Here is a 12431-nt window from a genome sequence, read left to right on the forward strand (position 1 = left end):
GAGGAGATAGTTATGGAAAGCTAAATGTTGGTATGAATGTGAAGTATTATGTGTTATACAATGTAACCCGTTGTCTGTATTTATGTTTGTTCCTAGGATCCCCTCGAAAACGAGATGGTACATCTCAAGGGGCTATCCTTCAAATAAATTTCAAATTTCAAATTATAAAATAAGTTGAAAAAGTACTAAATTATGAAAAATGTTATCGGTATCCTTTTCAAGAGTCTACCCTAATCATTCCATACAACGGTCTTAAAATACACAAAATATAAAGAAGTCTGGCATACATCACCAGAGAGAAGTCTGGCGCTTCATTGGAAGATCAAGTTAGGACATTTTTATAAAAAAATATGTTTACCTTGTTTTAGGAGGAATATATTGTTCTTGTCAAAACCTCGATTGACCACAACCTTACAAAGGCTCTTTCTGAGGCTTTTCTCCAGTGATCTAAGCATCTGAAAACTTTCCACATTGAACACAAACTGCCTTTCAGGGTAGGATGCAATTTTTGTGAGCTCGTCCCTACTAGCATTCTTCACCCCAAGGGCATAAACAGTGACTCCTGAGCGCCTCAGCTCAGCAGCTGTGGCGCTGACATCATCTTGTGACTCGCCATCAGTGACGACAACAGCAATCTGCTTTATACCAAGAGCTTTCCTGCTGCCCCTGGTCTTAGTAAACAGATTGTCCTTGGCAAACTTCAGGGCAGCACCAGTTGCGGTTCCTCCACCTCTGTGTGGTATGATTTTAATATAGTTCAGAATATCATCCTTGTCTACAAATGTGTCCAAGTAGAATTCAGCACTGGGTCTGTCATTGTAAAGTATCAATCCCACCCTCACACTGTCAGGGTTCACTTCTAGACCGCTAATTGTGCGGTGGAGGAAGCGTTTCATCAGTTCAAAGTTGCTTCTGGTGATACTACCCGATTCATCCACAATAAACACAATATCCGCCACTTGGGCTGATCTGCAGTCTGTTCAAAGACAATAAAAATGCATTAATATAATGTTAAATGGTGGAAAAATATTGTGGTAAAATTTAACAGTAATGAAGAAAATTCAGAGGTGCACTTTTTTACAATTTACAATACAATTTTTAAGGCTATGTTCAGAATACCATAGTATTCTTAATAATGCTGTGTATTATGTGTACACTGCACTGTTTTCGGTAAAAAGGTTTTTAGTTTTAAGTAAATAAGCTACTATTGGATTTCAATTACTTTTCACTGGCTGCGTCCAAAATCGCATACTCTCTTGAGTAGGTACTTATTTTGAATAAATAATTACTTCACGGCCGCTAAAAAAAGTATGTTCTACGTAGCAAGAATGTGTGTAGTATGAATAAAGTCTGGACGTACTACATGCAACTTAATAATCATGTGACCTACCAGCGTCAGTTACATCGTTTCACTGCCATTCAAAAATACTCTTCCGTGGCCTCATGGGATAGTAAAGTGGCCATCATATGCATATTTCAGAATCTCGCTGGAAGTAGTAAGTCATCTAGGTACTTTTTGCCAACTCTTTTATGAATACTGTGAATTCGGACATAATCTTGTCACATACAGTACTGTTTTCATTTACTCACCCTCAAGTTGTTCCAAACCTGTACGAGTTTCTGTCCTCTGCTAAACACAAAATAATATATTTTGAAGAATGTCGGTAACCAAACGGTTGATGAGCCTGACTTCCATATTATAATTTTTTTCAATGGGTCAATGGGGCCCATAAACTGTTTGGTTACCCACATTTTTCAAAATATCTTTTGTGTTCAGCAGAAGAAAGAAATTCATACAGGTTTGGAACAAGAGGGTGAGTAAATGTTGACAGAGTTTTCATTTTTTGGGTGAACTATCCCTTTAACGTTTTCTGGAAAATACAGAAGTTTGATGTGTGTTTATTATCTGGTTGAACTGCAAACCATGGCTTGTCATGATCTTAACATGGTGGCCACCATGAGAGGACCCACTTTATGTAGACTAAAACAGCTTCTATGTCACTGATATAGGCCTATCTGTCTTTCAATAAATAAATAAAAACTATTCTTATGTGTCACTATTTCTTATGCCAGACTTAATGCACCTGAACCTATAATACATAATTGAATAGTTAATATAAAGGCAAACTAACCTCCTGTAACATTGAAAGTTTCTTTTTCCTGAATCCTTTTTGTGATGTCTGAAGCAACATCAAAAATATTCTGGTCAATCTGGAAATGAGGTATATTAGGTGACAGGTAGCGTAAATTTGCTTCCAATCTGATGTCAATAACGGTCACATCCTCATTCTTCATTGTTTGTATGGCCCTCACAGTGGAGTCGAATGAGTTCCCTGTTCTCAGCACCAGCAGATACTGCTTGTTGACTTTAGCAATTCTGCTGCCGGACGCCGTGTTAAGAAAGTGAGTGCGAACATAATCTATGGCTTTTCCTAATTTTCGCTCTCCGTTGGGCCTGGGCTCGAACCGATTTATGTACTCTATGGCTTTTTTCCTGGCTTGGTAGTCATTGAACAGAAACTCTTTGACAACGTTCTCGCCAAACTGAGCCAGAGCGATCTTATGAGATGCATCGCCCACATTGAGCTGCACAGCCAGTTGGTTGAGAAGTTCTCTTATCTGCTGTGTCTCCGCCTGGGCCGAGCTATCCACCAGGACAAATACATCAGCAAACTTTGGGGCAAGAGCTGAAACAGACACACAATGATGAATTGACAATTATTTCATGTATTTGCACATATAAATACATGAATATTAATACAAATCAACCATCATCAGCAATGATCATTTCCTCAAGGAAGGATAAGATAAAAGTCAATAAGGGGCCATTCACACAGAATGCTTTTAAAAACACGAGACACATTTAAGAACTCTGTGTCACGCACAAGATGCTGCAGACATGGGACGTGAGCACAAAAGTCAAACACGTCTGTCTAGTGCATGGAACATGGAAAGCCCACTCACCTATCAATCATCTATATTTTTTTAAATATAAGTTTATTTTTTGGGCTTTTTATGTACTGAGCATATTTACAGCCCACTACGCCACAGCTCAGACTAAAAAAAGCTTTTAAATAAAAACTTAATTAAGGTTCTTCGGCATGCTTGAGGTAAATTTTAATTCTTATTTTTATTATTTATTTTTTTACTTTTTTCAACATACAGTAACACATAGTGAAGTGGTGATATCAGTTAGACATAAATTATGTTTGTAGTAATATCAGAGACCCTCTCCCTGCAAATCTGTCACATGTGGTCACTCACAGCAGACACATTTAACTCCATCACGTTACTACGGTGTTGTAGTCGGTGTTATTATTGTTAACTAAAAATTAAATCTATTAAAATCTATTTGTTTTTGGTAACTGCAAAAAAAATAATATATACATATATAAACATTAGATGAAAAACTTTTTTAAAAATTGCCTTGGCAACTAACTGAAATGAGTAAGTTTAAAGAGCAGTTTACAGCAGCTCATTTGCAAGATACACACAATTTTTGCTTCCACCCAAAAAGGGGCATTTAGGGTATTGTATAATAAATTATCAGTGTGGTATTTTGAGCTGAAACTTCACATTCACCTTCTTGGGACACCTAAGACTTACATTACATCTTGTAAAAAGAGGCATAATAGGTCCCCTTTAAGTTTGAAATACTGAAGTTACTTAAACTAAAACCAAAATAAAAAAAATAATTAATGCTAAAGGAATATTTAAAAAATTAAAAAAATTATAATAATAAACAAAATTACTTAAATTCAAAATATTAATAAATACTATAATATTATATAATTGATACAAGGATCTCACATGACCACTTGTGATTGGATCACCAGAGACAGATTTAGATATCAGGTGTAAACAGGCTTGTTGACTTTTATGAACAGAGCTTCAAAACTTAACTTACCTTCCCCCTGATCCCTCATCAAGATACAGACTGTCTCTTTCATGGTGGTCGTCAGTCCTTGCAGTGCTTGGTAATTGTCGATATTAACCACAAAACGCTCAGGTGGGCTGTTGGCGATTGCCTTCAATTCAGTCATATTGGTGGGACCAACAGCAATAGCAAAGATAATAATTCCCTTCTGTCTCAGATCTCCAGCAGGTCCCTTTATATCATCGGCTGAGTCTCCATCTGTGATCACCACAACAATCTGAGGCACTTTTTCATTGATACGGCTTCCACCTGCACTCGTGAAATAACTGTCCTTAAGGAAATTCATGGCTTTTCCCATATACGTGCCTCCTGTTCGGTATGGAAGGTCATCTATTTTCTTAATCAGCTCTGCTTTGTTTGCATAGTCCCCCAGCAGAAACTCTTTGTGGGGATCGGTGCTGAATTGAGTAAGGCCAACTTGTACATTTTTAGTGTCAATATCCAAAGCATCCACAAAAGTGTGCATGAACGTCTTAACCTCCCGGAAGTCTCGAGTACCGATGCTGCTAGAACTATCCACGAGGAATACAATGTCATACGCCGGTTTTTCATCCAGGCATCCTATCAATGAGAGTACAATAGACAACACATGACAATCTAGACATATATAATGGTCATAAATGACAAAAATGTAATTCTGGGGGTCAGGAAGATTTTAATGCTTTTGAAAGTAGTTTATGCTCAGCAAGACTGCATTTATTTGATCAAAAATGCAGTAAATACAGTAATATTCTGAAATATTATTACCATTTAAATATTATATATATTTATATTATCAATGTTGAAAACAGTTGTGTCGCTTAACATTGTTGGAAACCATGGTCAATTTTATTAGGATTTTTTGATGAATAGAAAGTTCAAAAGAACAGCATTTATTCGAAATAGAATTTATTTTGTAATTGTTTTGTAATAATAATAATAGCCACAAACAAGCCTATTTGTTATATATTTCATTATAAAAAAAAACATAGTTTGCCTCATATTGTTCTGTAAATCATAGCATGTATTTTTGTGGAAATTGTTTACCTGTTTGCTGTGTAGTGCTATGTAGGAAACATGATGTAATGAGTAAAACAGAAAGAAACGTCAGTGTCTTCCCCATTGTTTAAGCACGTCCAGAAAACCTTAACAGAAAAAAAAAAGAAAAAAAAAAATTAAGCATGATAAAGCCAGTAAATTCAGTAATACCCGATGACCCCTACCTTGTGCAAGAAGACCCCTGAAGAAGTCCAATTAGACCAGCAATCATCAGATTTTTTAGCCTGACTTCGTCATACTCATATTCTAGTCAGAATGTGAGTCTGATACTGCTCCAAGGCTTTGATTATGAGGCGTGTCTTAATCGAACCAGGAAAAAACCCTCAGTCTGCACTCAATTGGATAGACCTACAACCAATCAGAGCAACGCAGTAAGTGACGTATGCTGAGCTACGCATAGTTGTCAACAGAACTCAACTGCACGCACGCTGGAAGAAGTAGTAAAATAATGAGTGTTGCTTCTTTTACTTGGTCCTCCATGAGTGCGACCAAAGGAGAAACCACAACGACCACAGGGTTTTCATCGCGTCCCATCTTCTTAGCGACCATCGGAGCCAGCTGATAAATTAAACTTTTGCCGAATCCCGGCCGTTGGAAGGACGGCAAACACATCTTTCCGATCGACAAATGCCTTGATTGCAGTTCTCTGTTCGTCTTTTAAAAATAATGCGCTGTCGATTTCTTTTACAACAGACGTGATAGCGGAATCTATAACGTTACATCTCAGAATCTCCAGCTGCAGTCAACTTTGAGGGAAACCAGTTCAACCCAAGCGCTCTTTGATAACGTGATGATTACGTAACTGCAGATCATCTGTCCATCATCGTATAAAGTCCGCCCTGGCAATTTGATTGGCCCGACGATTTCTGAACCGATCATAATTACTCCTCAATGGATCGAGTCCAGACCGAACTTCCCGACCAAAAAATGTTGTGGGCGGGGTTCGGGCTGGCATCCAGGCTACAGATTTTTACAAATGTGAATCAAATTGAAAAACCACAGAATCAGTCGGAGAAATACAGCAGAAAGATAAAACTAATCCTTAAAATACATACTTTAGAATAGCAACAGTGAGTATTAATAAAGAATGATATTCAATTATAGATTATTAATAATAATAGATATCTTTAAAATGTCATTTTATTTATGGAATTATTAAAGAAATCAATTAATAAATTCTATGTGATATAAGTTCCCAGATCACCAACAAACAAAAACAAACAAAAATTGATCCACTAATCACAAATTCTTATGATTAAATAAATCGCACAAATGGAGATTTTCAGATAAAAATGTCACAATTAAGAAAAGCATAACAATTGAGCTGAAATTAAATGTCTGTCAGTTTGACCCAAATGAACTGAAAACATAACAACGTCAAAATATAAATGATCCACAAGGTAAACAAATGTGTTTATTTTTTCCTGTTAAGAAATGTTTGTGTTGGACTGACAGCATAGAGGATGTTTCACACAAGAACCCGCTGTGAAAATTAAGGTCAAGTAAGGGCCTGTCTAGACCATCAAGCTCTCATAGCCCAAGACCCAAACTCTTTCATGTGGTAAGAAGAAAGGAATACCAATCATTTCATGGCATGAAGAACACAACCTCAAACCTTAAAGACCCAACAACCACATGTCAGACTTCCCAGCCCATGTAATAATTTCAATTGCTAAGATTTTGTTTTATTCTCTTCATCAAAAATGAAAACCAAAAGTAATAAATGTTTACATCATTTCTAACCTTTATGCCACACTCTCCATATGGCAGCAGTGGTGGCACCAAACAAACTGATTGTTTCCCAACAGGTTTCAAACACTGCCCTCATCTGCCATTAGTCAAATAGCACATATTTCCATCACATGATGAAACATTTCTATATTGGGCTGGTCAGGAAGGGAGAGAGAAAGAGAGAGAGAGAGAGAGAGAGAGAGAGAGAGGGGGAGGGAGATAATGCTCAATAAATTGTATTGTTCTTTTTCATTAATCAAATTCAGAATCAGTTACATTTTGCTTTCCTATCTGTAAGACAATGGACACATCTGCACATGTGCATCTCTATTCATGTTTGTGTGAGGGGTACAAAATATGTCCTACGCAGACAAAACCACAAATGTGCCTGCCGTCCCAAAGCAGGAACTCAAAGGAAATCACGTCTGATCTGTATTCTGCTCCTTTTCTCTCATACTAAATAAAGTACTCATACTTCTATTTAATAAAATCACACATGAGAGACACATGGTCCCCATAGCAGTTCCAGTCACTCTAACAGAGCAACTTGCTATTAATAAATTATTTCTAACAAAACTCTTTCATTACGAATTTCCTCCAGTATTTCCAAATACAGCCCTTGACAAGTTTTTATATCTTGTGTTTCCCAGCGTTATTACTTCCTATACCAGGAGTAGACAAGGCAAATGGAGCATTAAGATTAAGAAAGATTAATATTTTATGTATTAAGGGCCTGGTTTGGTTTCACAGAGGGCTTAGATTAAGCCAGGATTATGCTTTAGTTTAATTGGACATTTAAGTATAGCTTTTATAAATGTGTCTTAGAAAAAAAAACACTGGGGGTATATGTATTTTATTTAGTTGTTTGGTTGTTTGTTTGCCTGCCAAACAACTTCTTCCAGTAAACCTTCAGCATCACGCCGCTGCCTGTTTCATTCATTTATGAGCTGCACAGTTGAGCCGGATGGTGCAGTTGCTTTTATGTGGTCTGCTGTTCTTGGGAAAACTTAGCACCAAGTATAAAGAAGAGGAAAATTAAGAACACTTTCAAAAGATTTCGTTGGGGTTTTTTTAAATAAAAGAAAAAATCATTTTTTTATCACAAAGCAAAAAAAATTATCTTAATTATTTTAGTAACTTAACTTAGATATAAACGTACTTATTTTACTTTTATTGTAATAAAACCTGCAAAATAAGGTCTGCAGCAAGCATGTTTAGATTCCAAATTCTTCTTTTATCATTTTGTCTAGAGTTGCTCGAATTCACTGCAAACTGTGGTAATCACACTAAACCACACCCTAGTTCAGGACGAAATACGGCACAGTGATCAAAAGAAAATGTTATTTGTTATGGGTGTTTTATGCCAAGTCAACAGTTTTGATAAAAAGAAAAAGAAATATTATCCAAACTTTCCATGGAGTTTTAAACCCTTAAGCAAGAACACATACATTGAGTGAAAAACCTGTGAGGCCCGTATGTTTAACAGGAAAGGGGGATCAAATGTGCACATGGAAGTAATTAAACTGTGAAGAGAGAGTTGACAAATTGAGAAAACCAAAGTCAAAGGCCATGCAGGTCACTTCACTGAGGCAAATCTTTGAGTGCACATTTATTTCAAGCTTGTTTCCTGCCGTATGATCTCAGAAGTCATGACATGTTTGACACAAATATTATAAGGACAACATATCAAATGGATAAAATACTGGATCCTTCCCATTACAGCATTTCACTAATCTGAGCAACTGAAAGCATAGACGGCTCTTTTAGATTATATATTATATATATTTTTTTTTTTTGTTGTAAAGGACTGTTTATAGAAAGTCCCTCATCATGATGTTATATTGTATTATGTATTTTTTTATTGATTGATTTTAAGTCCTACATTTATTTTGGAGATGCCACTAGATCAGGCATCAAAAAACACTATGCATGCCACCACTGGAACAAGGAAAATAAACATTGGCACACAAGTAAGGGAGAGACAGGAATATTGTGCCAATACGCTACAGTTAATATAAACAATATGGATGAAGGTACATGTGAATACCAAGCAAAATGTATGTCAAACCAAACTTGCCAACTCCATGCACTAGATCTGACTCTGATCCAACCAGTTACCTTGGTAATGTGCAATCTGGATATGGACCAGGATTGTATTCCCCAAAGGCAAACGTTCAATTGCTGACAGACGGCAATGCACACAACACATCTTATATGGTAAACATACGGCTTTGATGCTCTCTTCAAATTACTAATGACCCATGTACATGTATCACAGCCACATATGTTACATATAAACAATCCATGGTGCTGTGTTTTTTTTTATCAAGCATGATGACAGAATAGAGCATATGGATATGATCATCTCTAACTAAATCTGCAGATGTGCAATTATGTTGGGATCTAAAATCCTTAAACCAGAGCAATTTTTTGGCCTACATAAAGCAAATTAACTAACTAATTAAGTAAGTAACTAACTAACAGACACCTTGCCCTCTGAACACCTTAGTTACTCATTAGGATAATTCTAGTCACCACTCAGAATAACAAGCAATGAAGAATGAAGAATATATTTCATATGCGAGGCGCTTGAGTCGTTTGCCTCAGGAACTGTTGCAACAACATTTCATTTCCCCCCTCATTTCCAAATCAGACCAGGCCCCTATCTGATTGGCGGCACTGCTATGCAAGCTTTCAAAACTGAAGGAAATTCCTAATGGAATATCTTACTTAGAGCATTCCTGAACAAGCAAATACATTATATTAAATGGATAAAAAGATGAGGACATTGAGGATTTACAATATCTTATAATATATGTGTGTGTGTGTGTGTGTGTGTGTGAGAGAGAGAGAGAGAGAGAGAGAGAGAGAGAGAGAGAGAGAGAGAGAGAGAGAGAGAGAGAGAGAGAGAGAGAGAGAGAGAGAGAGAGAGAGAGAGAGAGATTTCAGATTTCAATTTTATTAACCACATTCAACAGAGCTAAACCATTTCCAGTAGTATTTTCCCGAATTCATCACAACATTTGATTTGAACCAATTAGTTCCGTAGACCTCCTATAATTGAACGCAAATGTTTCATTACATTATAGTATAGTATACTTTTACCATTTTTACCATCTTTTTCGACTATATTTTTCCTTGTCTGCTGCCTTTCACGTCATAAATCAGATTTTAGGACCCCTCAAAAAACGGACAAGGTTTATAAAACTGGTTATGGGTCATAACCTTTACAAATAAGTATTTAGCCTAACTGCTGAAAAGATTATAATTTTAAAATTATAATACGAGTTAGGGTTACATACGAGTATGTAACCCTAACTCCCGAAAAAGAAACATTGACACATTTTTAAACATAATTTTAAATAAAAACAAATGCCTACAGAGAGAGCTTTACACTGATATAACCTAACACGTTTCCAACGAGTTTCCTTAAACTGTCATATCTCTTAGCCTTTTCCACACACCACACAACCCCGCAACTCTTATTAAAAACTGTTTTTCAACAACACAATAATGTAGCTTAATGCCTCAGCATACAAGAATGAAGCGCGTGTACTCACTGTGCATCTGTCGGAGCACGAGACGACAATCCCACTGCACGAGCACAGTGCATTGATATGCGAGTGCGACCACTCCTCAGTGAACCGCCTTCCCCCCGCCATATCTTCATTTTTTTCATGCATTAGTTAATTTCTACACTGAGTTGAAGTTCTAAAACATATTTCAAGTGTAATAATATTTTCAAACTATACAGAAACCAAACAATAAACGAAAATCAATATTAAAATACATTTGGAATTGTACTTTATAGTAAACACTATTATTTAATGATATAGTATTATATTAAATTAACCCATCAACATTCATTTTAGACCCCATGACATCAGAATTGGAGTTAGCTTTGTATTAGAAAAGTTTTACCACTGTGCCATTGCTTTGTCTGCATTTGAGTTTGCAATGAAAAACTTATAACAGCAATCTATTAAGAATACTTACGATCATTGTTATAATGATCCTGTGGCATCTTGAAATCTTGTCTTGCATGTAACATGCTACCACAATATAAATCACACAGATGTATAAGGAATAAATATAATATGTGGTGGCACAATAATGAATGGTCTTTTCACTATAGGGACCACATTTTAGTTACATGAGGACATGCAGTCTTCGCCTCTCACACTCCCCAACTTAAGCCATATATCTTGGGAATAATCCCAGACAGCCACACATGGCCTGCCTTCACCTCAAGCTGTGCTGCCTTTAATCAACTCCCAAACCCAGCCCTGGAAGTTATCTTGGAGCAATGTAGAGTCAAACACATGTGTGACTGGATTTAAAAAAAAAAAAAAAAAAAAAAAGGTTCTTGTATCCCCCTGAAAAAAGAAAACTTAGGCTAATTGTACATTTTTACAGATAGATACATTTTTATAGCCATCAATTTTGGGCACACCTGAATTTGACGGCATGAGCAGTTGAAGTAATAAATAAGCTAAAAACCCAAAACGCAAAAAAAAGGGGAAAAAAAGAAAGAAATTGCATACCTGTCTTAACTCAGAACATGAGCTCTTTAAGAACAGACATCTACATAGTTAACATACCATACCAGCATGCTGTTTCAGACAGCCGATTTAACTTTTTTTGGATTAAACATTATAGCAAGAACAAGGAGTGATTTCTCACATGCTTTATGTTCAATACAATTGTATAAGTTCTTCAGAAATTCTTTAAAACTAGCAGGGTTCCTGTTTATAGAAAATTTGCTCATGTTGCCTCTGGCATATTCTTGGATTTTTCTTCTGTCATAATGAAAGTACAGAATGTGATCAGCCTCAGCTCTTAATATGGAAGCAAGTTTTGAAGACAATAAAAAAATACAGCTTATTATTACATCTGCTGATTTGTATTTATGTACCATCGACATGACTTGCCAGCGTCAAGATTTATGTTATGCAAAATATCCCAATAGATCTGTCACACAAAGCTAAACAGAATGGGGAGATTATGCAGAATTGACCAGGCAAGCAGGTTGATCAGATTTGGTTTAGCTATAATGCATATATGGGATTAGGAATATATTGTTTGTGGTAGTCTATAGTCGTATTATTACAAAGCCAATATGAAAAGTGCAATCATATAACTTGAAGGTGAAGCTTTAAAAGGTGTATTGCATCTTAACCCTATTTTTGTTTCTTAAAACAAGAATATTTAACATTTACATTTATCTTTGAAAGTGCATGCATGCCATTTCCTGTTTTTTTTTTGTTGTTTCAGTTATATAACCCAAATTATATAGTGTCTGTAATCTATGCTGTTCCAGAAACAAAAAAAGATTGTTCAACCTGGGATGTGTCTTGTAAGAATACATTATTGTCAGAGGGTTAAAGCAGATGTTTCTCAAAGATGAAGAGAAATTCTAAGGAACTCTTTAAGTTCCTCAGAAATTCATTGAAACTAGCAAGGGATCTGGAAATCAGACAAAAAATATGATCCCTGCTTCCATGGCTTCAAAATGGAACATGTCGAAATCACATTTTGTCAGGAGTTCCTGTAATTCATGGGACTAACCAGGTTATTGGCTCAAAGCACTGAAAACAAAATATACACTGAATCCACTTTAAATTGTATATTTGCATGCATTTCTAATCATTTGAAAGCAACACTCTTGCTCCTCCTTAATTACATATCAGGAAAAATAAGCAATAAGGGCTCACTGATTCATGAA

At 36.1% G+C, this 12431-nt stretch overlaps 1 protein-coding gene across 1 annotated transcript in view; it reads right to left on the reverse strand.

Annotated features, from left to right (window-relative positions):
• col6a4a (collagen, type VI, alpha 4a) overlaps positions 1–10319 on the reverse strand; it is a 29921-nt gene extending 19602 nt beyond the window's left edge. Inside the window, exons 1-5 of the mRNA XM_056270904.1 lie at positions 10267–10319; positions 4964–5061; positions 3908–4498; positions 2133–2687; positions 359–976 (exon numbers count right to left, since the gene is read on the reverse strand). Coding sequence (XP_056126879.1) covers positions 359–976; positions 2133–2687; positions 3908–4498; positions 4964–5039 — 1840 coding nt within the window. The 5' untranslated portion in view covers positions 5040–5061; positions 10267–10319. The remainder of the gene's footprint in view (positions 1–358; positions 977–2132; positions 2688–3907; positions 4499–4963; positions 5062–10266) is intronic.
• Positions 10320–12431: the final 2112 nt, after the last annotated feature.

This window comes from Rhinichthys klamathensis, unplaced genomic scaffold (assembly GCF_029890125.1).
Source record: "Rhinichthys klamathensis goyatoka isolate OS25496 unplaced genomic scaffold, OSU_Roscu_1.1 h1tg000309l_1, whole genome shotgun sequence".
NCBI classification, from domain to species: domain Eukaryota; kingdom Metazoa; phylum Chordata; class Actinopteri; order Cypriniformes; family Leuciscidae; genus Rhinichthys; species Rhinichthys klamathensis.